The following is a 27,310-nucleotide window of genomic DNA, read 5'->3' on the forward strand; positions in this document are numbered from 1 at the left end:
CAGTAGGGATGTTCTCTGTTTAGTGAGTCCACCAGATCAGATGCAGTACTGATGACCAAGGATGTTCTCTTGATAAGTGTGTGAATTGGACCATTTTCTGTCCTGCTAAGCATTCAAAATGCAACAAGTACTTTTACATTTACATTACATTTAAGTCATTTAGCAGACGCTCTTATCCAGAGCGACTTACAAATTGGAAAGTTCATACATATTCATCCTGGTCCCCCCGTGGGGAATGAACCCACAACCCTGGCGTTGCAAGCTGTCAAGGAAAATGTAAGGAGTAAAAAGTATATATTTTTTTCTTTAGGAATGTAGTGGAGTAAAAATAGTCCAAATATAAATAGTAGAGTACAGATACCCCAAAAAAACAACCTAAGTAAAAATACTTTAAAGTACTACTTAAATACTTTACGCCACTGTCAGCATATAGTAGGATGCTTAGCATTTCATCATATCTTACACCAATATTTAACTGTTTAATTTATTTTGCCAAATCATTCATAAACATAATTTCAGCAAGTAGAGCTCTTTGGGGAGTGCTTCTACATTTGCTGTTTGGGGTTTTAGCCTGGGTTTCTGTATTAGCACTTTGTGACATATGCTAATGTAGAAAGGGCTTTATAAATACATTTGATTGCTTCATTGATTTTACACCCAAGGGTGTGGGAAACCACTCTGTACGATATTCATTAACACGCACACAAGACAGTTGGTGCTTTTTGTAGAGACTGGATTGCGTGGTAATATTTCCCATCAACCCATGTCTTTATCAAACTTCTGTGTTTCAGGTGTGGGAACTAGGAACTACTACAGGAAGATGGGTTATGAACTGGAGGGACCGTATATGGTGAAACACCTGGAGGTGTGTCTGTAGACGAACTTGGGAATGAACCTGTTTTTTTATTATCATTGTTTTACCAAGACGCACGCAAGACAAAAATATATTTATTTGTTACTAGTACATGATCGTTACTCTGGTGATGCTACAGAGTACATGAATGACAATACATGCATCACTCTTGTTTTAGTTATGCTTGTGGTATCAGAGGGCGGAGTGAATAGATCAGTTTGGAGGAAGCTGATCCTAGATCTGTGCATTTAAAGAGTGACTTCTACCCAGAGTGGGTACAGCATAAGAGTCTTAAGTTCACCTTGATGGACCAGTGGTCTGTGCGTCCTCGGTCATTTAAGCCGTAGTTCAGGAATACTTTGTAAGAGTCTCGTCCAGCTTCATGAGATAACTAGGAGGCTGTTTAGCTTTGTGTTTTTAGTTCATCGTGTTATCAGTGAGTTGAGGAAGACCACCAGTATGAGTCGTCGTTCGTGAACAGACTTGGCACTGTATAATTGGGCAGTCAGTGGGGAAAGTCCTCTCTCTCTCTGAACAGATGTTTTATAGCCACAGTTTTATAGGGCAGGATATGGAATAATAGTGCTGCATACGTTTATTTTTAAACCCTCTCTTAATCCTATCCCATGTTTTCCTGTTTTTGTTTTTTATTTACAACAAATGTTACTTTTGTTTTGGTGTTGGACTTAAAATTTCAGTTAAAATCCCTTTCACTGCTCTGAAAGCTGTTTTGGTTTCATGGAATAAAATATTTAACATTTATATCATTTCAACTGTTGTCACTTTTTGCCCTTGCTTTGTTATTGAATGTGTTTACTCTTGATAAGAGCTTCTGCTAAATGGGGGGGGGGGGAAAAGACAAATGTACTTGTCTGTCAGAGAATGCCTGTGTTGATAAGATAAACATGTTTGTAATTATACTGCATGAGTATCCAGTCGTCAACAGAGTAGAGAAATATAAACTAAAGAATAGAACATTTTAAACAAAAATCAGCCTTTGTCTCTGACTCTGAAAAGCCATTTGTGTTAAAGTCCATCACCATGGCAGCACTTCCTATGATGATGTGTTCTAGAGTCTAGAGTAGCCTATCAGAGGTTGTGTTCCTCAGTCCAATTACATCTCTATCAGTCCTCAGTCAACTGAGCACTGACTGAGTGGCCCACTGACTGCATCCCAAATGGCATCTTATTCCCTATATAGTGCACTACTTTTGACCAGAGCCCTATTGGGATGTAGCCACTCTCCATAAAAGGAGGCCTGTCATTTGAAAAATGGCTAACAAAAAACTGACCCTCTTTGTAACTGAAACCTCTTTTTATGTGGAGACCATGGGCACGTTTTAAATGGTAAGGCCAAAGCAACCGGCTGTAGAGTGATTTCGGGGGAGGTTTGTACGCGACAGCCGGAAGTCGGACACTAATGTGGTTTTCCAACAGCAACGCTCAGATCAACATGGCAGTGTTGCCATTGTTTATAAAAGTGTTTCTTTATATAATGTCGAAATAAACATGTTTGTAACACCGATATCATACAATCACAAACTGAAATCGTGTGTGTGTACATTGTACAATCATATAGTGAGAGAGAGCCTCAAACATCACATTCATTTGTATATATCCACGTTATACATGAATCATGGCAAAGTTGGTTCCTGTTTCAGTCACGTCTTTGGTCACGTTTGCGTGGGTCAAACAAAAACAGCCTAATGATTGGTTGACGATAGAGCCTCCGCCTATGCAGGCGATGGCTGCAGGATGAAATTGGTGAACAGCCACTGCACAAACTTGCTGTCGACTGCAGTCAAAAACTTCATGGCCTTTGATCACACGATTTTTGTAGTTCATGCTTTCGACATGTATTTATTATGGTTCCCGTTTAGTTCCTGCCAAGGCAGCAGCTACTCTTCCTGAGGTCCAGCAAAATGAAGGCAGTTATACAATTTTTAAAAACATTACAATACATTAATTACAGAATGCACAACACACTGTGTGCCCTCAGGCCCCTACTCCGCTACCACATATCCACAACACATAATCCATGTGTGTATGTTATCATGTGTGTGTATGCATGTGTCTGTGCCTGTTTGTGTTACTTCACAGTCCCCGCTGTTCCATAAGGTGTATTTTTAGCTGTTTTTTTCATCTGATTTTACTGCTTGGATCAGTTACCTGATGTGGAATAGAGTTCCATGTAGTCATGGCTCTATGTAGTACTGTGCGCCTCCCACAGTCTGTTCTGGACTTGGGGACTGTGAAGAGACCTCTGGTGGCATGTCTTGTGGGGTATGCATGGGTGTCAGAGCTGTGTGCTAGTTGTTTAAACCGATAGCTCGGTGCATTCAGCATGTCAACACTTCTTACAAAAACAAGTAGTGAAGAAGTCAATCTTTCCTCTACTTTGAGTCATATTATTGTTAGCTCTCCGTGTACATTTAAGGGCCCGCCGTGTTGCACTGTTCTGAGCCAAATGTGGCACCTGACCACACGACTGAACAGTAGTCCAGGTGGGACAAATCTTGCGCCTGTAAGACCAGCCTTGTTGACAGTGTTGTTAAGAAGGTAGAAACTAGGGCCTGTAGGACCTGCCTTGTTGATAGTGTTGTTAAGAAGGTAGAGCAGCGCTTTATTATGGACAGACTTCTCCCCATCTTAGCTACTGTTGTATCAATATGTTATAACCATGACAGTTTACAATCCAGGGTTTCTCCAGGCAGTTTAGTCACCTCAACGTGCTCAATTTCCACATTATTTATAACAAGATTTAGTTGAGGTTTAGGGTTTAGTGAATGATTTGTCCCAAATACAATGCTTTTATTTTTTATATTTTTTATATTTAGGACTGACTTATTCCTTGCCACCCACTCTGAAACTAACTGCAGCTCTTTGTTAAGTGTTGCAGTCATTTCGGTTACTGTAGTAGCTGACGTGTATAGTGTTGAGTCATCCGCATACATAGACACACTGGCTTTACTCAAAGACAGTGGCTTGTCATTAGTAAAGATTGAAAAAAGTAAGGGTCCTAGACCGCTGCCCTGGGGAATTCCTGATTCTACCGGGATTATGTTGGAGAGCCTATTTGAGCCAGTAAAGGGGGCTTACTATTCTTAGGTAGCGGAATGACTTTTGCTTCCCTCCAGGCCTGAAGTCACACACTTTCTAGTAGGCTTAAATTGACAATATGGCAAATAGGAGTGGCAAAATCGTCTGCTATTATCCTCAGTAATTTTCCATCCAAATTGTCAGACCCCGGTGGCTTGCGACGAAGGGGCAGGAAGATCAGGCTCCAGACACAGGTACCCCCAGCGACGAAGGGGTAGGAAGATCAAGCTCCAATGCGACGAAACTATTTTGTTGTTTTGTATCCGCTAGTAGGACCATTTTTATCCCCATGATGCAACACGCTTTGAAAGGCGGTGACCACTTTACAAAAGTGATCCGCTCCATCGTGCCGCATGTCTCAGATTCTCTTCAGTCAGTGTGGTGTTGGTGGAGTCAAATATGAATAAGTCTGAATGAAAAAGCCCTACTGTGCACGGCATCATTTCCTGGAACTAACGCCGTGACTTCACTGTGTGTTACTGTTTCACTTTCAACACTGAAGCAAAATGGGGCCAATATCGCTTCTCCTTATGCTGCCGCTCTCTCTCGGTCTGCTATTATCTGTGAAATCTAAAACTACTCCACTCAGAATCCCCAACTGCCAATTTTCTCCCTAACTGTGCATTCTCCACGTTTCACAAAGTTGTCATCTCCTGTTAACATTTCAACTGGCCAGGAGGCTACGGAGGTCTGGAGCAAACAGACTGGTAGCCTGGGGTCCAAGCTGATTTTGATACAGTTCACTGTTATAAAACGTAGCAAAAGCAGGTTAAACAGCAAAATACAGCTCAGTTGGCTAGCTCAGACCTTATTTGACCTCACCTCAGTTCTCAGGAGCTCCCATGGTCATTTCCAATTCATCTTCATCAGGCTGGGAAGCCACAGAGGTCTGGAGGAAACAGAGTGGTAGCCTGATCGCTAAAACGCAGTGACAATTAGGTCGCTTAGATAAGCTGAAGATGAAAATGAGTTTGAGTTTGCAAAATCCCTCAGAATCCCAGGTTACCTGTTTCCTCCAGACCTCTGTGGCCTTCCTAGCTTTATGAAGATGACATAAAGCACCTGAAAGCTGTCCTTACTGAGCTCAAACGCTGTCTGTATCCCAAAAGGCACCCTATTCCTGACCTACTGCACTACTTTTGACCAGATCCCTATGGGCCCTGATCAAAAGTAGTGCACTATATTAGGGAATAGAGTGCCATTTGGGACATATTCTGTGTCTGAGTGTTTTATTTAGCAGCCAGCCAGGCGTGAAGGGAAAGGCCAGGAGTTTCTGAGAGGAGGAAATGTCACAGCCCTGTCCCAAATGGCACCCCCGACCCTATTCCCTATATAGTGCACTGTTTGACTAGGGCCCATAAGAATCTGGTCAAAAGTAGGGCTCTAGGTAGGGAATAAGGTGCCATTTGGGATGCAAGCCCCACATATAAAATGTGTTTAAAAGACTGTGAGCAGAACTCCATCTCATTCTACAGGGAGTCTAAAGGTTAGCCCATAACACGGAGATCGTTGTATCACTGTGGGTTTACCCTCCCTGACCCTGTCGCTACTCTCTCTCTATCCTCCAGCCACTCTCAGCTTCAGCTGCTGTGTTCGTACCCCTAATGGCACCCTATTCCCTATGTAGTGCACTACTTTGGACCAGGTCTCATAGGGATTTGGTCAAAAGTAGTGCACTACATTAGGGAACAGGGTGCCACTTGGGATGCACACTCTGTCCGTTACGGTAATGAGGCCGTATTTCAGGGACTCAGATTTCTGATCCTGTTACCTTTTTACGAGAGTCATCTCCACCTGGGCTGAGTGAGTGATAGGAGGGGAACAAACAGGGAACCCTACAGGTTCATACAGAGCAAGTCTCAAGTGTACTGAACCAAAATAAAAACGCAACATGCAATAATTTAAAAGATTTTACTGAGTTACAGTTCATATAAGATAATCAGTCAATTGAAATAAATTCATTAGACCCTAATCTATGGATTTTATGCCTGGGAACACAGATATGCATCTGTTGGTCACAGATACCTTTAAAAAACAAAGTAGGGGCGTGGATCAGAAAAACAGTCAGAATCTGGTGGGACCACCATTTGCCTCATGTTGTCCCACTCTTCAATGGCTGTGCGAAGTTGTTGGATAACTGGAAGACGGTGTCGCACACGCTGATCCAGAGCATCCCAAACATGCTCAATGGGTGACATGTCTGAGTATGCAGGCCATGGAAGAACTGGGACATGTTCAGCTTGTAGGAATTGTGTACAGATCCTTGCGACATGGGGCTGTGCATTATCATGCTGAAACATGAGGTGATGGCAGGAGATGAATGACACAACAATGGGCCTCAGGATCTCGTCACTGTCTCTCTGTGCCTTCAAATTTATTTTGATAAAACGCAATTGTGTTCGTTGTCCGTAGTTTATGCCTGCCCATACCATAACCCCACCATGGGACACTCTGTTCACAAGGTTGACATCAGCAAACCACTCACCCACATGATGCCATAAACATGGTCTGCGGATGTGAGGCCGGTTGGACGTACTGCCAAATTCTCTAAAATGACATTGGAGGTGGCTTATGGTAGAGAAATTAACATTCAATTCTCTGGCAATAGCTCTGGTGGACATTCCTGCAGTCAGCATGCCAATTGCATGTTCCCTCAAAACTTGAGACATCTGTGGCATTGTGTTGTGTGACAAAACTGCACATTTTAGTGGCCTTTTATTGTCCTCAGCACAAGGTGCACCTGTGTAATGATCATGCTGTTTAATCAGCTTCTTCATATGCCACACCTGTCAGGTAGATGGATTATCTTGGAAAGGAGAAATGCTCACTAACAGGGATGTAAACTAATTTGTGCACAACATCTTAGATTAGTAAGTTTCTTTGCGTATGAAACATTTCTGGGATATTTTACTTCACCTCATGAAACATGGGAACAACACTTTACATGTTGCATTTATATATGGTTCAGTATATAATTTTCCATAAATATATTTAGAAATATTATAGCCTGGGTACCGGTCTGTTTGTGGACATCATGCCACTCGTGAGGGGAAAGGAGTGGAATGATAGCACAAACAGATCTGGGACCAGATTAGAAACATTACACAGCTTGGATCATGGTAGAACTGTTAACAAAAACAGCACGGGAACACAGAACGTGTGACTGGTGACTTGGAGACCACGTCATTTCTTCATTCAACTGCCTTTACTACTCAACTCTGCTTCGAAAGCTTATCCATCTGAAAGCTTACCCATCTGAAAGCTTATCCATCTGAAAACTTACCCATCTGAAAGCTTATCCATCTGAAAACTTACCCATCTGAAAGCTTATCCATCTGAAAGCTTATCCATCTGAAAACTTATCCATCTGAAAGCTTATCCATCCGAAAGCTTACCCATCTGAAAGCTTATCCATCCGAAAGCTTATCCATCCGAAAACTTATCCATTCGAAAGCTTACCCATCTGAAAGCATGCACAGTAAATAGAACGATTAATGCTAGGAACATGAAACGAATGGGAAAATGTTTGTATGAAAAGTATTACTGTTTAACGTGGGAATTCAGTAAACCATTTAGTGTAAACGTCAACAACTGTGTCAACGTCAACAACCCCCTTCCCGATGTTAGCACAGAGACTGATTGATAACTCTAATCTCACAAAACGGATATAATCAGAGAATCCCTGTGTTGATAAGATTAAAAACAATCTAATTATACTGTATGAGTTTCCTGTCAAAAACAGAGTAGAGAAATATGAACTATAACGTTTTTTCAGCTGTATGAAAATAATAGAATATTTAAACTTTTCAACAACAAAAGATCTTCTTTTGTCTCTGACTCTGAAAAGCCATTTGAGGTAAAAATAGCTGCCTCCATCACCATGGCAGCACTTCCTATGATGATGTGTTCTAGAATCTAGAGTAGCCTATCAGAGGTTGTGTTCCTCAGGAGACCCCAGATGATGAGTACTCTGATGGTTTTTACTGCTTCATTTGACACACGGAGACAGTCCAATTACATCTCTATCAGTCCTCAGTCAACTGAGCACTGACCGAGTGGCCCAAATGGCATCTTATTCCCTATATAGTGCACTACTTTTGACCAGAGCCCTATTGGGATGTAGCCACTCGCCATAAAAGGAGGCCTGTCATTTGAAAAATGGCTAACAACAAACTGACCCTCTTTGTAACTGTGAAACGCTGAGAGAGACTAAACATAATTTTGGTGTGATGAGTTCAGGATTTGTGTAAATTGGTGTGTACCATTGCTCCTCAGGCTTGCTGTAATTGGCAGAATCATATAAACTAAAGCATAGCCTGGAGGGGTTAGTATTTGTATTTATTATGGATCACCATTAGCTACCCAGATACTCTTCCTGGGATCCAGCAAAATTAAGGCAGTTTATACAATTTTAAAAACATTACAATACATTCACAGATTTCACAACACTATGTGTATAGTGCATGTGCCTGTTTGTGTTGCTTCACAGTCCCCGCTGTTCCATAAGGTGTATTTTTTTGCAGTTTTTTTTTCATCTAATTTTACTGCTTGCATCCGTTACCTGATGTGGAATAGAGTTCCATGTAGTCATGGCTCTATGTAGTACTGTGCGCCTCCCATAGTCTGTTCTGGACTTGGGGACTGTGAAGAGACCTCTGGTGGCATGTCATGTGGGGTATGTATGAGTGTCCGAGCTGTGTGCCAGTAGTTCAAACAGACAGCTCGGTGCATTCATCATGTCTATTCCTCTCACATATACAAGTAGTGATGAAGTCAAACTCTCCTCCACTTTGAGCCAGGAGAGATTGACATGCATATTATTAACGTTAGCTCTCTCATCCAAGGCCCAGCCGTGATGCCCTCTTCTGAGACAATTGCAATTATCCTAAGTACCTTTTTGTGGCACTTGACCACACGACTGAACAGTAGTCCAGATGTGACAAAACCAGGGCCTGTAGGACCTGCCTTGTTGACAGTGCTGTTAAGAAGGTAGAAACTAGGGCCTGTAGGACCTGCCTTGTTGACAGTGCTGTTAAGAAGGTAGAAACTAGGGCCTGTAGGACCAGCCTTGTTGAGAAGGTAGAAACTAGGGCCTGTAGGACCAGCCTTGTTGAGAAGGTAGAAACTAGGGCCTGTAGGACCAGCCTTGTTGACAGTGCTGTTAAGAAGGTAGAAACTAGGGCCGGTAGGACCTGCCTTGTTGACAGTGCTGTTAAGAAGGTAGAAACTAGGGCCTGTAGGACCTGCCTTGTTGACAGTGCTGTTAAGAAGGTAGAAACTAGGGCCTGTAGGACCTGCCTTGTTGACAGTGCTGTTAAGAAGGTAGAGCAGCGCTTTATTATGGACAGACTTCTCCCCACCTTAGCTACTGTTGTATCAATATGTTTTGACCATGACAGTTTACAATCCAGGGTTACTGCAAACAGTTTAGTCACCTCAACTTGCTCAATTTCCACATTATTTATTACAAAATTCATTTGAGGTTTAGGGTTTAGTGAATGATTTGTCCCAAATACAAGTATTTAAATTTTAGAAATATTTAGGACTAACTTATTCCTTGCCACCCACTCTGAAACTAACCAGTGGCTTGTCATTAGTAAAGATTGAACCCATTTCATGAAGCTCCCGACAAAGTTCTTATGCTTCCAGAGGCAGTTTGGAAATCGGTAGTCAGTGTTGCAACCGAGGACAGGCAATTTTCACACACTTACTTCAGCACTCGACAGTCCCATTCTGTGAGCTTGTGTGGCCGTTGTTGCTCCCAGACATTTCCACTTCACAATAACAGCACTTACAGTTGACCGAGGCAGCTCCAGCAGGGCAGAAATGTAACTTACTGACTTGTTGGAAAGGTGGCATCCTATGATGGTGCCACACTGAAGAGCACATCACTGAGCTCTTCAGTAAGGCCATTCTACTGCCAATGTTTGTCTATGGAGATTGCATGGTTGTGTGCTCAATTTTATACACCGGTCAGCAACAGGAAGGACAAATAGCTGAATTCACTAATTTGAAGGGGTTTCTACATACACTATACAGTGCATTCTGAAAGTATTCAGACCCCTTCACCTTTTGTTACGTTACAGATTTATTCTAAAATTGATGAATGTATTTATTTTCCTCATCAATCTACACACAATACCCTATAATGACAAAGTGAAAACAGGTTTAGACATTTTTGAAATTGTATTACAAATTTAAAAAACAGAAATACCTTATTTACATAAGTATTCAGACCCTTTGCTATGAAACTCGAAATTGAGCTCCGGTTCATCCTGTTTCCATTGATCATCCTTGAGATGTTTCTACAACTTGGAGTCCACCTGTGGTAAATTCAATTGATTGGACATGATTTGGAAAGGCAGACACATGTCTATATTAAAAGGTCCCAACGTTGACAGTGCATGCCAGAGCAAAAACCAAGCTCTGTTGAAGGATTGTCCATAGAGCTCCGAGACAGGATTGTGTCGAGGCACAGATCTGGGGAAGGGTACCAAAACATTTCTGCAACATTGAAGGTCCCCAAGAATACAGAGGCCTCCATCATTCTTAAATGGAAGAAGTTTGGAACCACCTAAACTCTCCCTAGAGCTGGCCGCCCGGCCAAACTGAGCAATCGGGGGAGAAGAGGAAGGTGACCGAGATCCCGATGGTCACTCTGACAGAGCTCCAGCATTTCTCAGTGGAAATGGGAGAACCTTCCAGAAGGACAACCTGCTTCAGAGCACTCAGGACCTCAGACTGGAAGGTGAACCTTCGCCCCAAAAGGACAACGACCCTAAGCACACAGCCAAGACAACGCAGGAGTGGCTTCGGGACAAGTCTCTGAATGTCCTTGAGTGCCCCAGCCAGAGCCCGGACTTGAACCCGAGCTAACATCTCTGGAGAGACCTGAAAATAGCTGGGCAGCGACACTTCCTATCCAATATGACAGAGCTTGAAAGGATCTGCAGAGAAGAATGGGAGAAACTCCCCAAATACAGGTGTGCCAAGCTTGTAGCGTCATACCAAAGACTCGAGGCTGTAATCGCTGCCAAAGGTGCTTCAACAAAGTACTGAGTAAAGGGGCTGAATACTTATGGAAATGTGATATTTCAAATTCTAAAAACCTGTTTCTGCTCTGTCATTATGGGGTATTGTGTGTAGATTGATGAGGAAAAAAACGATTTAATCCATTTTAGAAAAGGGCTGTAATGTAACAAAATGTGGGAAGAGTGAAAGGGTCTGAATACTTTCCCAAATGTACTGTATATACAAAAGTATCTCAACTGCAAAAATGAACTGAGCATCATATTGATTAAAGACACTACGGACACACTCAAACACCATAAATATGTATTTATTAAAATCACATTCCCTTAAAATAAAAATGTTACAGTTTAATACACGTATTGGCATCAAGTGGTATCTTCAAGCATTGATACAATCATTCAAGTAAATTACACGATTAATTAAATAATAAATATTAGGGGCAAACCATTTCTGACCACAACGTAGGCCTATAGTCTAGCGAACCAAACAGTGAAAGCATGTAACGTACTGTTTGTAGCGTCGAAGACAAAAAACACCACTCACTCACTCCTTAACCCAGTAGGTCGATTGATGTGCCTAAAGAACAGTTAGCTTCCCTCCGAGTCAGAAGACTAGGGTCCGGTTTCCCAAAAGCATCTTTAAGGCTAGGTACATCTTAGAACCATAGGTTCCTATGTAGCAGTAGTTGTTCCTGGTGACGGTGGTGCGTACATGGTGCTGGCAAGTTAGCACAAGTTTATTTTGACCATAAGATGGCTAGAGCATTGGGTCACCGAGGTTGTGGGTTCAATTTCTGTAGGGACCACATACAACTGAATATATTGATGAGAAGAGAAGCACCAGCGGTTAGCATGGTACTGACAAGTGGCAACATCAACCCAACATTGTGGGTTTAACTCCGTCATGGTCCCTCACACAGCTAGCAGATAAGACTTGACTATGAGTGTTCAGTACATTGGATATAGAAGCTCTGTATCCCAATATGCACCCCATTCCCCATCTAGGGGCACTTATTTTGACCAGGGTCTAATATCCCTGTATAATACACTACTTTTAACCAAAACCGCAAGGGCCCTGGTCAAAAGTAGTGCACTATATAGGGAATAGGGTAACCTTTGGGACGCAGACCGTCACTGTGCGTCCTCCTCAATGGCAGAGCGGACCCTGTCTTCCAGCTGGGCGGCGGTGGGCCGGGCGTCAGGGTCTGAGGCCAGCATGTCCAGTAGCAGGGTGCAGACAGCCTGGCCAGGAGGGGGCGGTAGAGAGGGGGCGCGGCGGGACTTCATGGGGATACACACCTGGAGGTCTGGGTTCTCACACAACGCCTCGCCCAGGGGCATCAGCCAGCGGGTCTTACACACATACGCACCTGTAGGAAAAATATTGTATATCAGTACTAACACCTTTAAGGAGTCTGCATGTTTCCCAGTCAAAACAGATGGCTAGAGTTTGTGGATATACTTTGATGATATTTTGTGATGTTTTTTGTTCATTTTGGACTTCGGCGAGGTTTTCCCTCCCGGATGTTCAGGCACACCATTTCTTTTCTTTTCCGGGAGGCAAGTTCGGAGCCCGAAGTCCACGCCCAAACATCTGAGTGAGATGTAAAATTGCGACACTATGATCAAAAATGTCAAAGGTAATGGACAGATTTCTTGAGTTATCTTAGATTAATTTGGACAATTTTTAGATTTTTAGACGGGCTACGGCTTCTCAAAATGGACAAACAGTACTATTGCTGCATTTTTCTCGTTTTTCAAGCAAAGGTCTTGAGAGTATGTCGGTACAGTCGTTCGGTTAGCCGAGTTCTGCGAGGCGCCAGCTGAACTGAAACATGCTGACGCCTTAAAAACACATACGCACCTGTAGGACCACACAGGTACAGGTACAGATATCAGTATTACATTTTCAATGAAAATAGAATGTTTATATGTAGAAGAAAAAAAAAACAAGCCATCATCTTGATCCTTCAACCAGGAGAACATGAGCGACTGTAATAATTACTGTAGTAGAACTAGCATCCATTCATGGGCTCTGGGAAGACAACAAAAGGAGACAGAATAGAAATGAGCCACTACTTTACTGGCCGAGGAAGTTTCCCTCCCTCCCTAACTCACCCCATCCATTCACCCACCAAACCATGGGCAACATAATGAAGCCTCAGTTTACCGTTTTATATTCAAATCCAGTATTGTCTTTGGTAACAAAGACATTTTCATTCAGGTTGATAACCCACTTGAAACGGAGGTGGGGGAAGGAAGGAAGGCGTTTTAAACGAGGTGGGGGAAGGAAGGAAGTCGTTTTAAACGAGGTGGGGGAAGGAAGGAAGTCGTTTTAAACGAGGTGGGGGAAGGAAGGAAGTCGTTTTAAACGAGGTGGGGGAAGGAAGGAAGTCGTTTTAAACGAGGTGGGGGAAGGAAGGAAGTCGTTTTAAACGAGGTGGGGGAAGGAAGGAAGTCGTTTTAAACGAGGTGGGGGAAGGAAGGAAGTCGTTTTAAACGAGGTGGGGGAAGGAAGTCGTTTTAAACGAGGTGAAGGTATTTTATTGTAAACCTGTAGCAGAGTGTTTTCCTCCAACAGAGCTGCTCGTTTTAGACCATTTTAGAGAATGAAATCTGACAGTCTGTATTCTACTGCTTCATCATTCTCCGACTCTGAAGAGACTAAATTTAAACCGGAGCATTCATATTCAAGGGTTAGCGTAACTAACCCCTCTGAATCTTTTCACAGATAGTCAACATAGATTTGTTTTCCATAGGCCGCCACAGGCCGAGACAACACACACACCTCCCCCCTGTTGTTCCTGTGTGGAGCCCTCCCTCCAACTCACCCAGTTGTTCCTGTGTGGAGCCCTCCCTCCAACTCACCCAGTTGTTCCTGTGTGGAGCCCTCCCTCCAACTCACCCAGTTGTTCCTGTGTGGAGCCCTCCCTCCAACTCACCCAGTTGTTCCTGTGTGGAGCCCTCCCTCCAACTCACCCAGTTGTTCCTGTGTGGAGCCCTCCCTCCAACTCACCCAGTTGTTCCTGTGTGGAGCCCTCCTCCAGGAAGGTGAGTCTCTCCAGGACGGCCCAGAACATCACCCCCAGGGAGAAGATGTCTGCCTGGGCCGTGTAGCTGAGGCCACCCCACACCTCTGGAGCCATGTAGAAGTCAGAGCCACATGTAGAGGAAAAGTGCTGTCTGGTGTCTCCTTCCATCCCCTGGCCCCCCTCAACGCTCATCTTACTCAGGCCAAAGTCAGCCACCTAAAGGAAGGTAGCGTGGAATGGAAGATTGAAGACAGTGAATATTGTTACAGTATCAAGCTGAAGATTTAAATGAACTGTCTGTGTTTTGCTGTTTAAATAAATAAATAAATAAATAAAAATAGTAGCTAATGAACCTTTCACCCTTTTAGTAGAACTTTTCTTACAGTTTGTCTATGTACTTTTTAGTTGGGACCGTGGTTGCACTGGTGTTCAGTACAACCGTGTTATAATGTTACCGGTGGGGATTGCGTCATCTGTGTCCCTAGGACCCTACATATAATGGCACCGGAGGGGATGGCTGCTGTTTTACGGGCTCCTAACCAACTGTATTATTTAGTTGTTTTTTTACTGCATTGTTTCTAACTTATTTTGTACATAAATGTTGCTGCTACCGTCTCTTATGACCGAAAAGAGCTTCTGGACATCAGAACAGCGATTACTCACCTCGAACTGGACAAAGATTTTTCCTTTAAATGAGTCCGACGCAAAGGATATACTGCTTTCAGGAGACAAGGCCCAAATACCCCGTCATTCGCGCGAAGAAAAGGTGGAGATACAGAGGGAGAATGTCGGGGTGCCTTGTGAGGATTCGGAGGAGAGTGAGTAAATCACCACTACCATTCTATTGGCCAACGTGCAATCACTGGAGAATAAACTGGATGATCTATGGTCGAGACTATCCTACCAACGGGAAATTAAAAACGGCAATATATTATGTTTCACCGAGTCGTGGCTGAACGAAGACACGGATAATATAGAGCTGGCTGGGTTTCCGTGCATCGGCGGGACAGAGCGCGCAATGTCTAATATTAAAGAAGTCTCGAGGTACTGCTCGCCTGAGGTAGTGTATCTACCAAGAGAGTTCTCATCTATATTATTCAGAGCAGTCTATTTACCACCACAAACCGATGCTGGCACTAAGACCGCACTCAACCAGCTGTATAAAGCCATAAGCAAACAAGAAAATGCTCATCCAGAAGCGACGCTCCTAGTGGCCGGGAACTTCAATGCAGGCAAACTTAAATCCGTCGTACCTCATTTTTACCAGCATGTCACATGTGCAACCAGAAGAAAAACAAACTCTCGACCACATTTACTCCACACAGAGACGTGTACAAAGCTCTCCCTCCATTTGGAAAATCTGACCCTAATTCCATCCTCCTGATTCCTGCTTACAAGCAAAAACTATAGCATGCAGTACCAGTGACTTGCTCAATACGGAAGTGGTCAGATGACGCGGATGCTACGCTACAGGACTGTTTTGCTAGCACAGACTGGAATATGTTCCGGGATTCATCCAACGGCATGGTGGAGTATACCACCTCAGTCACCGACTTCATCAATAAGTGCATCGACGACGTCGTTCCCCACAGTGATCGTACGTACATATCCCAACCAGAAGTTAAAGGCTAGACCTGCCGCTTTCAAGGAGCGGAACACTAATCCGGACACATAAGAAATCCCGCCATATCCTTAGATGAACTACCAAACAGGCAAAGCGTCAAAACAAGACTAAGATTGAATCTTACTACACCAGCTCTGATGCTCGTCGGATGTGGCAGGGCTTGCAAACTATTACGGACTACAAGGGGAAACCCAGCCGGGAGCTGCCCTGTGACGTGAGCTAAATGCCTTTTATGCCTGCGTCAAGGCAAGCAACACTGAAGCATGCATGAGAGCACCAGCTGTTCCGGATGACTGTGTTGTCACCCTCTCCGTAGCCGATGTGAGCAAGACCTTTAACCTCTCTGGGGCAGGTGGGACGCAATCGTCCCACCGGCCAATAGCCAGGGAAAATACAGCGCGCCATATTCAAATAAAATGATATAAAAATCAAACATGTAAGATACCAAATTAAAGCTACACTCGTTGTGAATGCAGCCAACATGTCAGATTTCAAAAAGGCTTTTCGGCGAAAGCATAAGATGCTATTATCTGATGATAGCACAACAGTCTACAAAAAGAGGAGCATATTTCAACACTGCAAACACGACACAAAACGCAGAAATAAAATATAAATCATGCCTTACCTTTGACGAAATTCTTTTGTTGGCACTCCAATATGTCCCATAAACATTACAAATGGTCCTTTTGTTCGATTAATTCCATCGATATATATCCAAAATGTCAATTTGGACCGTTTCATCCAGAAAAACACAGCTTCCAACTTTCGCCACTTCATTACAAAATATATCAAAAGTTACATGTAAACTTTACCAAAATATTTCAAACTATTTTTGTAATACAACGTTAGGTATTTTTAAACGTTAATAATCGATCAATTTGAAGACGGGATGATCTGTGTTCAATACAAAAAGAAAACAAACCGACGCAACTTTTTTCGTAACGTGCCTCTCAAAAAATTTACTTCATGTGACCTTCATTTACGATAGCCCTACTTCTTCATTACACAAAGGAATAACCTCAACCGATTTCCAAGGACTGGTGACATCCAGTGGAAGCGGTAGGAACTGCAAGCAAGTCCATTAGAAATCTGGTGTCTCTAAGAAAAAACAGTGACATCAAAAAAATAAAAATTCTGAATGGTTTGTCCTTAGGGTTTTGCCTGCTACACAAGTTCTGTTATTCTCACAGACATGATTCAAACAGTTTTAGAAACTTCAGTGTTTTCTATCCAAATCTCCTAATAATATGCATATCTTATATTCTGGGGATGCGTAGCAGGCAGTTGAATTTTGGCATGCTATTTATCCGAAAGTGAAAATGCCCACAAGAAGTTCAACAGGTCAACATTCACAAAGCCGCGGGGCCAGATGGATTACCAGGACGTGTACTCAAAGCATGTGCGGAACAACTGGCAAGTGTCTTAACTGATTTGTCAACGTCTCCCTGACCGAGTTTGTAATGCCTACATGTTTTAAGCAGACCACCATAGTCCCTGTGCCCAAGAATGCGAAGGTACCCCCCTGTAGCACTCACGTCGGTAGCCATGAAGTGCTTTGAAAGGCTGGTCATGGCTCACATCAACACCATCATCCCAAAAACCCTAGACCCACTCCAATTTGCATACCGGCAACAGATCCAGATGACGCAATCTCTATCGCACTCCACACTGCCCTTTCCCACCTGGAAAAAAGGAACACCTAAGTCAGAATGCTGTTCTTTGACTACAGCTCAGCGTTCAACACCATAGAGCCCACAAAGCTCATCACTAAGCTAAAGACTCTGGGACTAAACACCTCCCTCTTCAACTGGATCCTGGACTTCCTGACGGGCCGCCCTCAGGTGGTAAGAGTAGGCAACAACACATCCGCCATGCTGATCCTCAACACAGGAGCCCCTCAGGGATGCGTGCTTAGTCGTCTCCTGTATTCCCTGTTCACCCATGACTGCGTGGCCAGGCACAACTCCAACACCATCATTAAGTTTGCTGACGACAACAGTGGTAGGCCTGATCACCAACAACGATGAGACAGCCTATAGGGAGGTGGTCAGAGACCTGGCAGTGTGGTGCCAGGATAACAACCTCTCCCTCCTCAATGTCAGCAAGACAAAGGAGATGATCGTGGACTACAGGAAAAGGAGGGCCAAACAAACCCCCATTCTCATTGACGGGGCTGTAGTGGAATGTGTCGAGAGTTTCAAGTTCCTTGGTGTCCACATCACCAACAACCTATCATGGTCCAAACACACCAAGACAGTCGTGAAGAGCGCACGACAACACCTTTTCCCCCTCAGGAGACTGAAAAGATTTGGCATGGGTCCCCAGATCCTCAAAAAGTTCTACAGCTGTACCATCGAGAGCATCCTGACTGGTTGATTCACCGCCTGGTATTGCAAACTGCTCGGCATCCGACCGTAAGGTGCTACAGGGGGTAATGCGTACGGCCTATCACTGGGACCAAGCTTCCTGCCATCCAGGATCTATACACTAGGCGGTATCAGAGGAAGGCCCCAGAAATTGTCAAGGCCTCCAGTCGCCCAAATCATAGACTGTGCTCTCTGCTACCGCACAGAAAGCAGTACCAGAGCGCCACGTCTAGGTCCAAAAGACTCCTTAACAGCTTCTACCCATAAGCTATAAGACTGCTGAACAATTAATCTAATGGCCACAGGACTAATTACATTGACAACTCCCATCCTTTGTTTTTACACTGCTGCTACTCGCTGTTTATTATCTATGCATAGTCACTTTACCTCTACCTACATGTACAAATTACCTCAACTAACCTGTACCCCCGCACATTGACTCGGTACCGGTACCCCCGGTTTATATCCTCATTGTTATGTAATTATATTGTGTTACTTCATTTTATTTTTTACTTTAGTTCATTTAGTAAATATTTTCTGAAGTATATTTCTTTAACTGCATTGTTGGTTAAGGCCTTGTAAGTAAGCACGGTAAGGTCTACACCTGTTGTATTCGGCGCATGTGACAAATAAAATTTGATTTGGTTACACTGAAGTGTTCAGTTGGGACCTGTGGTTACACTGAAGTGTTCAGTTGGGACCTGTGGTTACACTGAAGTGTTCAGTTGGGACCTGTGGTTACACTGAAGTGTTCACCTTCTTAGCACGCACACACCCCTTTCACTTCCCTTTGAATGTTGGCGCACCTACCTTGATGAGAGGCCCGTTAGGCGTGAGAGAGACAAGCACGTTGTCTGGCTTCAGGTCTCTGTGTACGATGCGGAGGCGGTGGAGGAAGGCCATGGCTGAGCTGAGCTGTTGGACCACGCAGTGGTTCCTCTGGCTGTCTGGAGGTCTGGACAACAGGTAGTGGTTCAGGTCTCCCCCATCACAGTACTCCATCACCAGCCACAGGGCCAAGCAGCGCCTGGAACCACGGTTCTCCTTCTCTCCGGTGGGGGCTGGTCTTTTTCTGGGCCTGGAGAGGCCAGAAATTTTCCTCACAGGTGTTTTGGACACGGATAAGTCAGAGTTAGTTGTTTCCTGGGATTTGGACCTGAAGAAGTCTGACTCGGAGTTAGTTCTCAATCTGCTCTTGGTTCTGAAGAGACCACCTGAGTTAGTTCTGTTCTTAGTTTTAGACCGGGAGGAGTCGGACTTACTCCTTTTCTCCACCTGGTTCTGCTCTATCCCCACCACGCTCCCCTTCAGGGCGCTCTCCACCAGGTCCAGAGGCAGCCTGCCTGGCCTGAGGGGCTGCAGGGTCTTGGGTCCGGTCTGCAGCAGGCAGCCATGGAGGGCGATGACGTTGGGGTGGTTCTTGGCCGTGGCTCTCATAGCCCACAGCTCCTGGAGGTAAAGCTCGATGCACTCTGGGCTACTGCAGGGTAGGCGTTTTATGGCAACCCGCTCGCCTGTTTTAGACATGTGTCCCTCATAGACCACCCCGTAGCTGCCCCGCCCGACCTCCCTCTCAAGGGTGTACAACTCCTCCATCTTCTCTTCTCTACTCTTTATATAAACAGGAACTTGGATTGTTCTTATATTCTTGGTTTGAAGTCAGTGTTTGAGTTTACCATGTCTGCAAAATGACAAAAATATTGTTAGCTAGTTGTAGCTATCATGAAATTGATGAGACGTGATATGATCTCAGTCTTTCCTGTTTGAGCAAATAAACTTAGCAACAAGTAGCTCTCGAAAACACAAAGGTGCTTCCAGCATACACCCTTTTGGGTTAACAGCTGATCGTATGGAGGGCAGCTGGGACCATGTGAATTACAATCCCACTACAATTAGAAACGTTAATAATCCTCACTTGCAATACGTTTTTAGAAACATCTGGAAGTTAACAGTGAAAAGAATCATTCAAATACAAAAGACACAGTTAAATGTACATAGTTTAGCAAAGTTGCATCCTGGTTGCACCCGACAGAATTTTCAAAACATGATACGAAACTTCGTCCCCAATTATGCTAAATTTGGCAAAATCTCAATTGCATTTTCTTGATTCCTCGCATCCTCTCCTCCTTGTCAAAATCCATAGGATGAGAAGGCCAGAAGTCCCGCCCCTGTGACCTTCTCCTCCAATGGATTTTGAGAAGGAAAAGAGGATGCGAGGAGTTTACAATTGAGATCGTCCCAGAGTTACTAAGAGGGGAAAATCTAAACGGTATCCTTGGGACATCCCAACTCTGATGTCACCCCATTGAAGTTGAAATGTAAAACGGTTAAGGTTAGGGGGCGGGTTATGGCTACGGTTAGGAGTTAAGGTTAGGATGTTCCAAGGGTTCCGGATAGCACTAACCCTAAGAAGGCACTGCATGATCATTCAGATGTCTGCATTGGCCATGCAGCATTTACAGTGTTATGGCCTCTGCAGAAGTCTGGCCATTCATACTTCTTGCGCTTCTCCGGGCAGAGCTTTTGTAAAGGAAGTTGTCAAGGAAGTAAGTTTGTGTTTATACAGGACCTCCCACCTTCACCTACCGTCAACCAAGCATGTCAATGTGGAGCCCTCTGCATTGTGCAACCAGGATACAACTTTACTAAACTGTGAACATTAACTGTATAATTTGTATTTGATACATTATTTCTCTCGTATATGAATGTTAAGTTACAAATGTTTCCAAAACTGTATCGAGTACAAGGCGCATTTGCATTTAGACAGAGGATTTGGCCAGCGTCGGGGAACAGCTTAGTGAACAGCCCAACCGCCGGTAGATCACCTTAGTAATTTCATTTTACAGTCCAAAGACGTTGTATTCAACTGGTTATACAATCGGATCTCCCGTGGACCGTTCATAAATAAAACGTATATTCAGCTGCAAATGCGTAGATTTCCTCCTTAACTCGATTTAATGGCGAGTAGGTGAAAAAAAACAGGGAAAATACGCATACTTTCTTTATGAAACAAAGTTCCACCACCAATGCTAGTAGAGTGGCTGCACTACAATGCCTTTGGATGGCAATATGAAAATGTAACGTTATGCACTCATGTTTACTAACATTTACCATCTATTTGAATGGGCAAATGTTAGCTAACGTTACCTAGAAGTCCACGAGAATTATCTAATGTATCTAACTTGTCAACATGTTGTTTGCTAACAGGCATTAACAGTAGCTAAAGTAGTTAGCTAACTAGATAACGTTAGCTAATATTTTGTCAACTTTACTGACTAGAGTAAAATGTGGCTACCTAGCTAGTTGAGGAGACCTTAACAGTAGTAATGTTCTTTCAACTGACTTTCACTTTTCAAAAATACTTTTACCAGACTTGCATATTTAAATCGCTTGCCTTGGTAACAATTGAACGACCTTCTCGTTTGAGTTACGGTTGGCTAACTGGTTAGCTTGCTAAACGTATCAAGACATTTTAATTTAGCAAACATTACGTAAATTACACTTACCCATAGAGGTTATATTTTTTTCACTAAAAGTAAATTATAGCTATGTGTATCTGTTAACTTGACTAACAGATTAATCTGTAACGGACACCAACATCGTCGACTCAAATGAAAACAAAGATGGATTTGCAGAACTTTCGTCTCCCCCTTGGAAGGTCCCGCTCTTAGACACACGTGCGCTGTGATAGGCTACAGAACCGTACGTAACAACGTTTACTTGTATCATTGGCCAATCAACGAAGATGCATGTTTGATATAATTCGAAATGTCCAATGTCGGAACGTTTCATATAATTTTATCAAAATGGTGGATAAATTAAGGTAGTTCACTCAGGCAGGTTGCCGTTGAAATAAAAGTCCTGGAATGACATTGACCTCATCCCGTCAGTAGATCATGCCTGGCTATTATTTAAAAGTGCCTTCCTCACCATCTTAAATAAGCATGCCCCATTCAAAAAATGTAGAACTAGGAATAGATATAGTCCTTGGTTCACTCCAGACCTGTCTGCCCTTGACCAGCACAAAAACAATGTGGCGTACTGCATTAGCATCGAATGCAACTTTTCAGGGAAGTTAGGAACAAATATACACAGGCAGTTAGGAAAGCTAAGGCTAGCCTTTTCAAACAGAAATTTGCATCCTGTAGTACTAACTCAAAAAAGTTCTGGGACACTGTAAAGTTCATGGAGAATAAGAGCACCTCCTCCCAGCTGCCCACTGCTCTGAGGCTAGGAAACACTGTCACCACCGATAAATCCAGTATAATTGAGAATTTCAAAAAGCAATTCTCTACGGCTGGCCATGCTTTCCACCTGGCTACCCCTACCCCGGTCAACTGCCTGGATCCCTCCACAGCAACCCGCCAAAGCCCCCACCATTTCTCCTTCACCCAAATCCAGATAGCTGATGTTCTGAAAGAGCTGCAAAATCTGGACCCCTACAAATCAGCCGGGCTAGACAATCTGGACCCTCTCTTTCTAAAATTATCTGCTAAAATTGTTGCAACCCCTATTACTAGCCTGTTCAACCTCTCTTTCGTATCGTCTGAGATTCCCAAAGATTGGAAAGCTGCCGCGGTCATCCCCCTCTTCAAAGGGGGTGACACTCTAGACCCAAACTGCTACAGACCTATATCTATCCTACCCTGTCTTTCTAAGGTCTTCGAAAGCCAAGCTAACAAACAGATTACCGACCATTTCGAATCCCACCGTACCTTCTCCGCTATGCAATCTGGTTTCAGAGCTGGTCATGGGTGCACCTCAGCCACGCTCAAGGTCCTAAACGACATCATAACTGCCATCGATAAGAGACATTACTGCGCAGCCGTATTCATCGACCTGGCCAAGGCTTTCTACTCTGTCAATCACCACATTCTTATTGGCAGACTCGACAGCCTTGGTTTCTCAAATGATTGCCTTGCCTGGTTTACCAACTACTTCTCTGATAGAGTTCAGTGTGTCAAATCGGAGGGCCTGTTGTCCGGACCTCTGGCAGTCTCTATGGGGGTGCCACAGGGTTCAATCCTCGGGCCGACTCTGTTCTCTGTATACATCAATGATGTTGCTCTTGCTGCTGGTGATTCTCTGATACACCTCTACGCAGACGACACCATTCTGTATACTTCTGGCCCCTCTTTGGACACTGTCTTAACTAACCTCCAGACGAGCTTCAATACCATACAACTCTCCTTCTGTGGCCTCCAACTGCTCTTAAACGCAAGTAAAACTAAATGCATGCTATTCAACCGATCACTGCCCGCACCTGCTCGCCCGTCCAGCATCACTACTCTGGACGGCTCTGACTTAGAATACGTGGACAACTACAAATACCTAGGTGTCTGGTTAGACTGTTAACTCTCCTTCCAGACTCACATTAAGCATCTCCAATCCAAAATTAAATCTAGAATCAGCTTCCTATATCGCAACAAAGCATCCTTCACTCATGCTGCCAAACATACCCTTGTAAAACTGACCATCCTACCGATCCTCGACTTCGGTGATGTCATCTATAAAATAGCCTCCAACACTCTACTCAACAAACTGGATGCAGTCTATCACAGTGCCATCCGTTTTGTCACCAAAGCACCATACACTACCCACCATTGCGACCTGTACGCTCTCGTTGGTTGGCCCTCGCTTCATACTCGTCGCCAAACCCACTGGCTACAGGTTATCTACAAGTCTCTGCTAGGTAAAGCCCCGCCTTATCTCAGCTCACTGGTCACCATAGCAGCACCCACTCGTAGCACGCGCTCCAGCAGGTATATCTCACTGGTCACCCCCAAAGCCAATTCCTCCTTTGGTCGTCTTTCCTTCCAGTTCTCTGCTGCCAATGACTGGAACGAACTGCAAAAATCTCTGAAGCTGGAAACACTTATCTCCCTCACTAGCTTTAAGCACCAGCTGTCAGAGCAGCTCACAGATTACTGCACCTGTACATAGCCCATCTATAATTTTGCCCAAACAACTACCTCTTCCCCTACTGTATTTATTTATTTTGCTCCTTTGCACCCCATTATTTCTATTTCTACTTTGCACATTCTTCCACTGCAAATCTACCATTCCAGTGTTTTACTTGCTATATTGTATTTACCTCGCCACCATGGCCTTTTTTGCCTTTACCTCCCTTATCTCACCTAATTTGCTCACATCGTATATACTTATTTTTCTACTGTATTATTGACTGTATGTTTTGTTTATTCCATGTGTAACTCTGTGTTGTTGTATGTGTCGAATTGCTATGCTTTATCTTGGCCAGGTCGCAGTTGCAAATGAGAACTTAAATAAAGGTGCATGTTTTTTTTTTTAAGTGTCAGTTGTGGTCTACTTAACTGGGTGTCTCCCATAGACACCAATGCAATCAATAGCAGCTGGGTAGTCTACTTAGTTCAGTAACTGTCAGTAGCCACGTTTCCATTCAGTTTTTATGCGAGTAAAGTCATACTGTATAAAAAAAATAATCACGACATCTGTGATGGAAACAGGTCGTTTCGGTACAATTTTATATATGCCGACAGATCATTTATTCACTCTGCTCTGAAATCGCAGTAGATAGTCACTCTCGTCTGATGTTGTTTGTTAACAGGCATTAACAGTAGAATAACGAATTAATTGACAAACACCAGTTGAATATGACCGGTGTCAGTAAACATCGACAAAAAAGCGCAATTAAATTGTTGCAAGCATCACATTTAGTCACCAACGCTCTGGATAACATGAAAACAGCCTAACCAGCTCTGCTTGGGCAAGTAAAATGGTCAGAGTGAAGAAGTGTTTTCAGCTACTTCCAGACACAAATGAGAGAACACCCAGTGATGCCAATTTAGCAACTTTTCAGACTACCCTGGCAACTTTTTTTGAAACGGCACCTAGCAACAAATTTAGCTACTTTAAAAAATGTATTTGGAACTTTTAGCAACTTTTGAAAAGTGACTCAGCTCGTGTACAGGCAGCAGCAATTTCAGTAAATTGCGAATCAATGTTGGCTGACTGCAGCAGCAGTAGTACGGGTTCGACGAGCCAAACCCAATGAATATAGTTGGTCACGAATGTTTGATCTTGAACAGAACTTACATCAATCAACATGTCTCAATCAAAATTGTACAGAGAAGAGTGGGAGTCTGTACCTGAACAAATGTCAAATCATTATTTCTGCCGACATGGACAGTCAATTTGAGTAATGTTATTGTGTATTCTACGTAATGACGCAATTTTACGTTATTACGCAATGACATCGCAACGTAATTTAGCAACTTTTAGCAACAAATCAACGTGCCTCTAGCAATTTACCCAGAAAATTAGAAACACTCTGAATTTATGAATGGACAATCTGACCATGCTGAATTTACGAACGGCCAGATGGCACTCTGGCACTCCAGATTTAATTTAGGAACACACCCTACATGGTGGGATCTTTTTGTGTCAATAAAATTAATTATGCAATAAATAGTGGTGGCTTTTTTGCCAAAGTTTACTTACACTGGCCCCATATTCAACAGGTATTGAGCGTTTGTAAATTCATCAGTTATTCTGCAGTCTGGCACACTCAGACGAGAGTGCTCTGAAATCGGAGTAGATAACCTGAGTGAATTTACGAACACACCCTTGGAGTCATGCGAGGATATGGCGTGTGATCCTCCCGCTATGACTCAGGAAACCATGCAGTTTATTAGGCTAGAGATCAAATAAATTATGATGAATTTCAGAGTGGTAAAAGTGCAAATAATATATGCTTAATTCGATGTTGGACAGAATATACCTAATGGAAACAGATTATTTTTACTTGAAATTATTATTACATATTTACTTGTGTTATTCAAACACTATTGAATTGGGAAATAATCATTAGAAATAATGTCAGATTGACGAATGTTTCTAACAACTCAAATACCTCATAAATGAATCAATGACTCCTTTTCAATTATTCTGGTGACATGATGATCGATGCTTGGCTGCCGTTTGACTAATAAAAATAATCTGTCTCTTTTTCCATAATCTCATGATGTCGTAGTAGTCTACACCAGCACTGTATCTTCCATCTGTTAGCTAGAGCTCACTAAATCATCACACACATTACCTGACACCCAAGACCTACTTTAATTTGCATACCAACCCATCCATTGAAGATGCAATCGCCATCACACTGCACACTGTCCTATGCTATCTGGACAAGAGGAATACCTATGTAAGAATGCTGTTCATTTGACTATAACTCAGCCTTCAACATCATAGTACCCTCCAAGCTCATCATTAAACTCGGGGCCATGGGTCTGAACCCCGCCCCGTGCAACTGGGTCCTGGACTTCCTGACGGGCCGCACCCAGGGGTTGAAGGTAGGTCACAACACCACTACGCAGATGCGCGACACAGGTGTGTGCTCAGCCCCTCCTGTACTCCCCGTTCACCCATGACTGCATGGCCACGCACACCTCCAACTCAATCATGAAGTTTGCAGACAATAGGAGCAGGCTTGATTACCAGCTTACAGGGAGGTGAGGGCCCTGGCAGACTGGTGCCAGGAAAATAACCTCTCCCTCAACGTCAACAAAACAAAGGAGCTGATTGTGAACTTCAGACAGCAGAGGGAGCAGGCCCCTATCCACATCCATGGGACCGCAGTGGAGAAGGTGAAAGCTTCATGTTACTCAGCGTACACATCACTGACATGGTCCACTGACAGACAGTGTGGTGAAGGCGGCGCAACAGCACCTCTTCAACCTCAGGAGGCTGAAGAAATTCGACTTGGCCCCTAAGACCCTCAAACTTTTACAGATGCACAATTGAGAGCATCCTGTCGGGCTGTATCACCGCCTGGTATGGCAACTGCACCTCCAGCAACCGCATGGCTCTCCAGAAGGTGGTGCGGTCTGCCCAACGCACCACCGGGCGCATACTGCCTGCCCTCCAGGAAACATACAGCACCCAATGTCACAGGAACGCCAAAAAGATCAAGGACATCAACCCCCTGAGCCACGTTAACCCCGCTGTCATCCAGGAGCGGTCACTACAGGTGCATCAAAGCTGGGACAGAGAGACTGAAAAACAGCTTCTATCTCAAGGCCATCAGGCTGTTAAATAGCCATAACTAGCAGGCTACGACACGGTTACTTAGCCCTGCACCTTAGAGTCTGCTGCTCTATGTACAGTTGAAGTCGGAAGTTTACATAAACTCGTTTTAATGACTCCAACCTAAGTGTTTCAACCACTCCACAAATTTCTTGTTAACAAACTATAGTTTTGGCAAGTCGGTTAGGACATCTACTTTGTGCATGTCACAAGTCATTTTTCCAACAATTGTTTACAGA

The 27,310-nt window shown here is 43.7% G+C and overlaps 2 protein-coding genes across 2 annotated transcripts in view; one reads left to right on the forward strand and one right to left on the reverse strand.

Annotated features, from left to right (window-relative positions):
• LOC139582495 (elongator complex protein 3) overlaps positions 1-1,615 on the forward strand; it is a 32,402-nt gene extending 30,787 nt beyond the window's left edge. Inside the window, exon 14 of the mRNA XM_071412556.1 lies at positions 792-1,615. Coding sequence (XP_071268657.1) covers positions 792-877 — 86 coding nt within the window. The 3' untranslated portion in view covers positions 878-1,615. The remainder of the gene's footprint in view (positions 1-791) is intronic.
• Positions 1,616-11,275: 9,660 nt separating this feature from the next.
• On the reverse strand, positions 11,276-21,730 carry LOC139582497 (serine/threonine-protein kinase PDIK1L-like). The gene is made up of 4 exons (XM_071412557.1): positions 21,512-21,730; positions 18,816-19,686; positions 14,000-14,231; positions 11,276-12,353 (listed from the first exon to the last, which is right to left on the reverse strand). The coding sequence occupies exons 2-4, from the start codon at positions 19,599-19,601 to the stop codon at positions 12,115-12,117; spliced, it is 1,257 nt and encodes a 418-aa protein (XP_071268658.1). The 5' UTR covers positions 19,602-19,686; positions 21,512-21,730; the 3' UTR covers positions 11,276-12,114.
• Between the last annotated feature and the right edge of the window lie 5,580 nt (positions 21,731-27,310).

The sequence above is a fragment of the Salvelinus alpinus genome, chromosome 8 (genome assembly GCF_045679555.1).
Source record: "Salvelinus alpinus chromosome 8, SLU_Salpinus.1, whole genome shotgun sequence".
Lineage (NCBI taxonomy): Eukaryota > Metazoa > Chordata > Actinopteri > Salmoniformes > Salmonidae > Salvelinus > Salvelinus alpinus.